The 8,635-nt window shown below is 34.3% G+C and overlaps 1 protein-coding gene across 1 annotated transcript; it reads left to right on the forward strand.

Annotated features, from left to right (window-relative positions):
- Window positions 1–4,608: 4,608 nt before the first annotated feature.
- On the forward strand, window positions 4,609–8,262 carry LOC108339733 (G-type lectin S-receptor-like serine/threonine-protein kinase At1g67520). Its single transcript, XM_017576932.2, has 7 exons — window positions 4,609–6,393; window positions 6,531–6,635; window positions 6,735–6,937; window positions 7,022–7,232; window positions 7,364–7,601; window positions 7,689–7,839; window positions 7,916–8,262. The coding sequence occupies exons 1-7, from the start codon at window positions 5,214–5,216 to the stop codon at window positions 8,210–8,212; spliced, it is 2,385 nt and encodes a 794-aa protein (XP_017432421.1). The 5' UTR covers window positions 4,609–5,213; the 3' UTR covers window positions 8,213–8,262.
- The last annotated feature ends 373 nt before the right edge of the window (window positions 8,263–8,635 follow it).

Genomic DNA, 8,635 nt, shown 5'->3' on the forward strand with positions numbered 1-8,635 from the left:
ACTTAAGCTAAGGCTAAGAAAGTTGGAGAAGGACTTTTAAAGCTCTTTCTTAATTTTCTTTCTCTATGTCTTAGAAGGATTACCTTTAATATGTTTGTATGATGTTTTGTAGGGACTAATAAGGTTAGGAAATCATGGATTAACTAATCAAGAAGCAAGGAAACTTCAAGAATGGAGAAGCAAGCCAAATCTTCACTTGGAGGAATGTTGGAATCTTCACTTGGATGCATAAAGGCACTGTCCAACTGTCCATCCAGCTGCTTTGGAAGCCTACATGAGTCACATTCAGCAGCTTGGTTGAAGAACAAAAGGGCTTGCACCGCTCAACACCCTCCAACTTGCGCTCTGCGTGAACATTAGGACATCATGTGCATCTAGCATAATCCATGTGCATCCAGAAGCTTCAAAAATGATTCAACAGTTTCAAACACGTGGCTCTTCACGTTTTCTTCCCACTTGCACAACTGGCCCTTGCATCATAGCTAACGTAGCTAAGTGTAGGCGTGAACCAGGAGCTTTGTTTCTCTTTTAAATACCTTGCTCCATTGCTTGTAACCGGCACCTTTGATTTGAATGAAGAATTGTTTTTTGTTGATATTGTCCATAACTTTCTTCTTATTGAAGGTCACCAAGAGAGAGCCCGAGAGTTTCCTCTAGCCTCTCTCCCTAGCTAGGCTTCCATTCCTAGCATTTCTCCATCCATCCACATCACATTTCAGCACCCAAATCTCTGCCTTCATGTCATTTCTCAAACACTGAACACTACTGCTTGGAGTTCCTCCAATACCTTTTGATTCCTTATATCTTCATTCCACCAAACACACCTACTCTTTCAATCCTTCTTCATTCCGTTGAGTTCTTTCATCCATTCATTCACGTAACCAGCTGCTTGCATCAGACATTCAGTTGTGAAAATAGAAGTAGCTGCGTCCATATTTGTTTAGAGAAGAAGATCTGGTTGATATCTTTCACCACTAGAACCAACTGGATCCTTCTTCCATCAGTGATGCTCTCTCACTCTATGGTTTCCATCACTTCTGGTACTTAGAAACCCTAGCTGAGATTTCCTTTGAGTATTAGCACCACTTCTGGTACTCAGCAACCCTAGCTGAGATTTCCTTGAGTATTCGCACCAGTCTTGGTACTCAGCAACCCTAGCCGAGATTTCCTTGAGTATTTGCACCACTCTTGGTACTTAGTAACCCTAGCCGAGGTTTCCTTGACTATTCGAACCACTCCTGGTACTTAACAACCTTGCTAAGATTGCTCAACTCAAGTTGAGTTCAGTTGTAAGTATTTTAATTCTCTTCAGAATTGCAATCAACGATTTCTTACAAGTAGTTCAGACAATATCTCTCGCATAGAGGATGTGATTACAATAAAAAGAAGTCTAAACACTCGCAGGTGTTTCTCTATTTTATCTTACAACAGTAAGCAATACAACAATGAAGTTTAAGAGTATTTATTTTCTCTTTTTCTCTTCTCTTTTCTTTTTCTTTTCTTCAGCTCAGATGTATTATTTTTCTTAAGCTCTTTCTTTTCTTCTCTCTTGAATGCTTGTAGTATGAATGTTTCGTTATAAGCTTCTTACTTGACTATCCTCTTAAGTTATCTTCTTGATTTTCCTTTTGAAAGTTATTCTATTTAAAGGCTTCATGAAGATTTGTTTGTTAGAATGATCTTTTAGCCTTGATACTTGTGTTTTCTCTTTCTTTTTTGTACAACAACCGTTATGTAAGTCAACTTGTCAAAATATACATACTTTTTCAATACTTTGCTTGAAGTAGGTTGTATGTTCTTTTTATGTATGACTTCAAGTGAAGAACATTCCGTGAATATCTCCTTTGTCTCTAACATCCACTTTTGATATTTTATTAGTAGCTCTATGGATGCGTGTAGAATAGCTTATCTGCAAAGAGTAGAGTAAATCATGCATGCAACATATATTCTTTTCATATCACTTTTGTTGTTTTTGAATGTTGAGAATTTAATGTCATTTAACGCTTGCTCAAAACAACAAAGTGCTTTTTGATTTCTACCGTTAGGTAACATTTTGTAATTAAGCTCTTTTCTAAATACACCAAGCGTTGTATAGAGACTTCATCGCTGGACGAAGTATTGTTTAAGCTTATGGTATCGTTTAGTCAAGTAAACGCTTCTTTTGGTTCTGTCTCTTCTTAGACATATGGCGTTTAGATTGCTTAGGTTTGTATATTTTAATATTTAATGTCTTTTAGTATGTTTTGGAAGAGACATCGTCTCGATTGTTTGTTTTCGAGAGTTATGCTGAATACATCTTTCAAGTATGATAAGCATTAAGCGTTTGACTTCAACTCTCTTAGACGCTTTAGGCACAATAGCATTTATTAACTTAGAGGTTTTTCTATTACTTAAGATCCTAAGTGCTTTCCTAAGCTTTTCTATGTTGTGGATTCTAGGTTTAAGTTTTTGTGTAGGTTTTCTATGTTTGAGGATTCAGGTTCTAGAGGTTTTGTGTTTTCACCCTAAGTTGTTTTCATATTATTATTTTATTTTAATGTTATTTGATTAAACTTCAAAACATGATAGTTAGAGAGGTGCTTCGAAAATGAACTCAAAACTTAGAATGAAATGAAGGAAAATTGAAGTTAGAGATTTATACTTATTATGACAGGTAAGAACCAAAAATCATAGTAGAATCTTACTATGATAGGTCTTTTAAAACTTGTCCTAATATGTTTTCATCATAATATCAATTTTGCCACCCGTCCAACTTACATAGGTGACTTTTACCTCTTATAATACATGTAACTTTTATTACGAAAATTTCATCTCTACACTTATTATGACAACTCTCCTAACCTCTGTTATAATATCTTTTAGTTTTATTACAAAATTACCACCTGTCAATGTATTATGACAGATGGATTTCACCTGTCATAATAAGCTGTCATGAAAATTGTTTTTCTACTAGTGTACCCAAAACATTCTTCTTATAGCAAACTTTCTACACCGATTGTAGAACTGGTATAAAAAGTAGAATACTTTTTATATATCTTCTTCTATATCGATTAAAAATCGAGTACAAAAAACCTTCTTTTCATCTTGTATAAATTTTTTTTTCTACATTATAAATTTTTCTACAATAAAGATGTTTTTGCTACATCTTAATTTAGCAAAACGTTGGAAAGTTGTTTTTCTTGATTTTACTCCTTCATTAAGTGGTTATATATATATATATATATAATTATCTATTCTCAATATTTTTTTCCCATTTTGGTCCCGAATAAAAAAAATATTATTTTTTAATGGCCATTGTTCATCTATTAAAAGTTTATACCTTACACAAACCCAAAATATTCTCTCATTTATTGACTCAACTAGTTTTTTAAGTGAAACAGTTTTATATCACTTTTTGTTTAATCTATTCTAAATAAACCTTCATTTGTTACACTTTTTTAAAATGGTTTCTAGACACAAAGTATTTACAATTTCAAACTATGCATTAGGAAAAAGAAGTATGAAAACAAATTTAAAAACTAAATGACAATAAATGTTGTACTTAGAGATGTTAAAACGGGTTACTCGACTCGATCCGGTCCGGTCCACCAGTTGTTGGTCACTTAGTGAGTCAACCCAACCCCGCTCACTTATTAGTGAGCTGAAAAAATTCGAACCCGGCCCAACCCACTATGGGTTGGTGACTTAAAGAGGTTGGCTCACTGACTCATTTAATTATAAGTTATTTTTAAAATAAAAAAATTACAATTCTTTTTAATTCAAATCTAAATAAACCCCACACTAAAATGATGTTAAACTCCAAAGACAATTAAAAATGAAATAAAAAAGTATTACAGTCCAAAAACATGTACAAAAGGCGAACAAATAAGTTTTTAATATTGATAGTTTTTGTATCACTTGTCCATTTATAATATTAGAGTCTTAAATAGATAAATCTATAATATTTTTCCCTCTTGAAATATCTTATTCTTTATCACCATAAAAAAATGATAATTAATAATATTGAAACACAAAAATAATAAATAATTAAATTAAATTAAGTGAGTTCGTGAGCTAACCCGACTCACCACGGGTTCAATCCAGTGAGCCGGGTTGAAACTAGTCCGCATAAAAAAATTATATTTTTTTCAAATCAAATTCGGCTCAAATCCGTACAGAACCGGGTTGGCTATTAGGTTAGAACTCATTTTGACAACACTAGTTGTATTGATTAGATTTAAAAATAAAAATGGAATTATCAGTACATCCAATCCAATTTTAAATGCTTTTTTCTTGAACTGAATGGGTTAAATTAGATCAAACTTCATGAAAATAATGGATATAAATTACTTTTAAGCTTTATTTTTTTGTTGTGTCTCTTGGTTATTGACAGTTAGTTTCTTGTCCTTAATACTAAAAGATATACCTAAAGTACTAAACGACTATTCTAAATTATATGGAAAGATTTCACAATGATAGAAGATGAAGAAAAAGGGAGAGAAAAATGATGAAGATTGGATAATGTTTAGAATGAGAGAGTTTCCATATACTTTATTAAGGATTACTTAATGATGATTGTTTTATTGTGCTCCTTCTTTAAGTTTAAAACATTTATTACCTGACTCTCCATCTATAGTATGTCGTTTGTAAATATTTTACACAGTCACTTTATTTATTTATTTTTAATAAGATCTAAACGTAATTTTAAGAGACTCTTCCTCCTATACAAAGTTATTTTTCATCTTCCGATCCACCTGTAAAACTCCTTCCTCCTACACAACGTCATAGTCCCTGGCGGAGGTTGACATTGGTGACGGTGCTGATATTGGTGACAGTGCTGATATTGGTGACAGTGCGCATGAGGATGCAGATCTCGTGCTCATGGCGGTGCACGTAGGTGGTATCGCGGTCGAAGATGTTAGAGCCGCTGCCTACGATATCATCAGATATAGAAGTAACAAAAAACACCTAATCCGTTCCGAACCGTTTGATCAAGCCGACAAATCTGAATTTGTTCCCAGCGAATTAGGCAACTGACAAAAAGTTGAAGCATTCGTTCGCGCATGTTCTTCCGCTTTGGACATGAGAGATAACCTGTTCCATTGTTGTCAGAAGTCGTCGTGGGGCGCTACTGGTGCAACAAGGGCCGGATCGGCGACGCTAAGGCTCTTTTTGCGCGGTCGCCTTTCACGCTCCGGCTTCTCACGAGCGAGTTCGTCATTGCCAACCACCATATGTTGAACCAATTCGGTGCATATTGTGACATTGCCGGGCGAGAACCGAAGATGGTTAGTTGTAAACCTCAATATTTTGTGCTTGCTTTGAGCTTCTGGTGGTGGATCACTTGTATCCACGTTACCTCCGAAAAGAACAGTTTGAAGCCTGGAGAAAAACTGAATTCCACCACCCTGGTTCAATCTGAAAACGGTTATGGCCTTGGATTTCAAACACTTGACAACTGCTGTTATTTGATCATATCAGGTATAGGCCCCAAATATGAGTATTGGCCGTCTTGGATTGGTAATAGAAATCAACCTGTTGACAAGGATGCAAGTCTGTTGCTAAGCCATTCTGGTGTACTGAAAATAGAATCCAAAGATATTGAACCCATCATCCTTTACTCTTCACCACAACCTTCCGAAAACACTGTGGCCACCTTGTTGGACACGGGCAACTTTGTACTGCAACAACTTCACCCCAATGGAACAAACACAACGCTGTGGCAAAGTTTTGATTACCCTACTGATAATTTGTTCCCTGGGATGAAGTTAGGTGTCAATCACAAGAGTGGTCATAAATGGTCACTAGTTTCGTGGTTGACCTCTGAAAAACCAAGTCTTGGGGCATTTGAACTTGAATGGGAACCCACTGAAAGGGAATTGACCATCAAGCGAAGAGGAAAATTGTGTTGGGCAAGTGGGAATCTGGGAAACGGTGGATTCATACACGACACATATTACATTATTGTCTCAAATGAAAACGAAAGCTACTTCTCAATAACAACTTTCAATGAAGAGCATACAAGATGGGCGCTTTTAGAAACTGGGCAGCTGATAAATCGGAATGGAGCCGATAATAATGTTGCGAGGGCTGATTTGTGTTATGGCTACAACACAGATGAAGGGTGCCAACAATGGGAGGAGATACCATTATGCAGGCATCCTGGTGATGTATTTGACAGAAGGGAAGGGTACCCCAATGAAGACATGATAACCAATCTAGCAAATTCGAGTTATGGCCTAAGTGATTGTCGGGATATGTGCTGGAGAAACTGCACTTGTGCTGGATTCACAAACTATGATGATGATGATGGAACTGGTTGTGTATTCTATCACTGGAACTTCATCAAAGGTACTAATTTTGCTAGTGGGGGCTCTACATTTTACTTACTTGTAAACAGCAACCATCACAAAGGTATGCTTACCATATACAGTTTCACAACTTCTTAGTACTTCCCTTTTAACTTAGTTTATAAATTTTACTTAGCACAAAAAGTAACTAATATTTAACTTTAGTGACTTGTGTTTGTAAATGTTGAATGCTGCATGCAGGTAAAAAAATGTGGATATGGATAACTGTTGTCTCAGTAGTAGCTGCTCTGTTAGTAATATGTGCAATTGCTCTTGTCATAAAGAAAAGAAAACGTCTGCTTCAAGGTTAGTTATATATATGAAATAAACATGGTTCTAGATGCTTTATAACTTAATTTCTTTATTTGATCTCAATCTTAATCATTCATATTTCAATCTAAACAGAGAAAAAAAGAAAAGGGGTGGCTGAGAATAACATGGCAGATTTAGCAGCACCAAATAGATTCTTTGATGTCAAAGCTTCAGACGATGAATTCAAGATGATACAAAATCTAAACGTGTTTCACTATACATTAGTATTGTCGGCAACAGACGACTTTTCTTCTGAAAACAAATTAGGAGAAGGAGGATTTGGACCTGTTTATAAGGTGATATGAGACCAAGTATTGATTTTTGTGTTATTAAGAAGTTTCTTTATTAAAGGTCTAATAATCTTTTTGTTTTCATTTTAGGGAATCCTTCCTTCTGGTCAAGAAGTTGCCATAAAAAGACTTTCAAAAACATCAGGACAAGGAATTGTAGAATTCAAAAATGAACTCGTGCTTATATGTGAACTTCAGCACATGAATCTTGTACAACTACTTGGATATTGTATTTATGAAGAGGAAAGGATTCTAATTTATGAGTTCATGTCAAACAAAAGCTTGGACTGCTATTTATTTGGTGAGAATTATTTCTTAACTTAATTTTGCAATATGTTTCATGCTCTGTATAACTTAAGAAAGTCCTTTTGCTTTTTACCTTTATCTGTAGTATATATTTTCAGAATATTTATGTTGCCTTTCTTTGTGAAGATTATGACAAAGGCAAGGTTTTGGACTGGAAGAAGCGCTTCAATATAATAGGAGGAATCTCTCAAGGATTACTCTATCTTCATAAGTACTCAAGACTAAAAGTAATTCATAGAGACTTGAAAGCTAGTAACATACTTCTTGATGAGAATATGAATCCAAAAATTTCTGATTTTGGATTGGCAAGAATGTTTACACAGGAAGAATCCATGAAAAATACTAGTAGGATTATTGGAACCTAGTAAGCTTTCAAAACTATTTCTTTCCAACATAAGAATATGTAAATTAAGCTTGTTTTTGTCATATTATGAATAAATTTTGCTTGTAGTGGTTACATGTCTCCTGAATATGCCATGGAAGGAATTTTTTCTACAAAATCTGACGTTTACAGCTTTGGAGTGTTGCTGCTTGAAATTGTTAGTGGGAGAAGAAACACTAGCTTATATGATGTTGATCTCCCTCTTAATCTTCTAGGACATGTATGTGAAATTACGGTAAAAGAGTTCCTTTTTCTTAATATTATTCTTCTTTGTCTAATTTATCTAAAATTGATAGGCGTGGGAGTTATGGAAAGAAGGTGCACCTCTCCAATTAGTAGATCCATCATTGAGTGAGTCATTTGATCTTGATGAAGTGAAAAGATGCATTCAAGTGGGTCTCTTATGCGTAGCACAATATGCAAATGATCGACCAACAATGTTTGATGTTGTATCAATGTTAACAAATGAAAGTTCAATAGTTACCTTGCCTCAAAAACCTGCTTTTTATTTGGAAAGAGGTTACTTTGATAAGAAAATGTCTTCTGAAGATTTAAATACTAACTCTACGGATGAAATTACTGCTTCCTTCTGAGTTGTAGAACGAGATTTTGTTTATATTCATTTTTTTTTTGTAAAGATTACTCTCCCATAATTAGTTAGCTTTATTTATATACGGTTTAATTTCAATTTTAGTTCTATAGATGTTGAAATTATATAGTTACATTTACTAAAATTTAAATTATGCTAATTGAATTCAGGTCCTCCATCTATCAAAAAATTGTGCATAGATTGTAATTGTGTTATTTAAGGTCATGCATATAAAGCAATTTTGAAATTGAAATTGAAATTTGATTATTCGATATTAAGCTGAGAGTGTATGTGTCAACAATCATAATGATTGAATGATTTGGATGATACTGTACGAATAAAAAATCATACAATTATAATAAATTGAAAGATTTGCTTGGTAAATTTAAAATTTAAGAAAAATTATAAGGACATTGGAATAAACTTA

Source organism: Vigna angularis, chromosome 5 (genome assembly GCF_016808095.1).
Source record: "Vigna angularis cultivar LongXiaoDou No.4 chromosome 5, ASM1680809v1, whole genome shotgun sequence".
NCBI classification, from domain to species: Eukaryota; Viridiplantae; Streptophyta; class Magnoliopsida; order Fabales; family Fabaceae; genus Vigna; species Vigna angularis.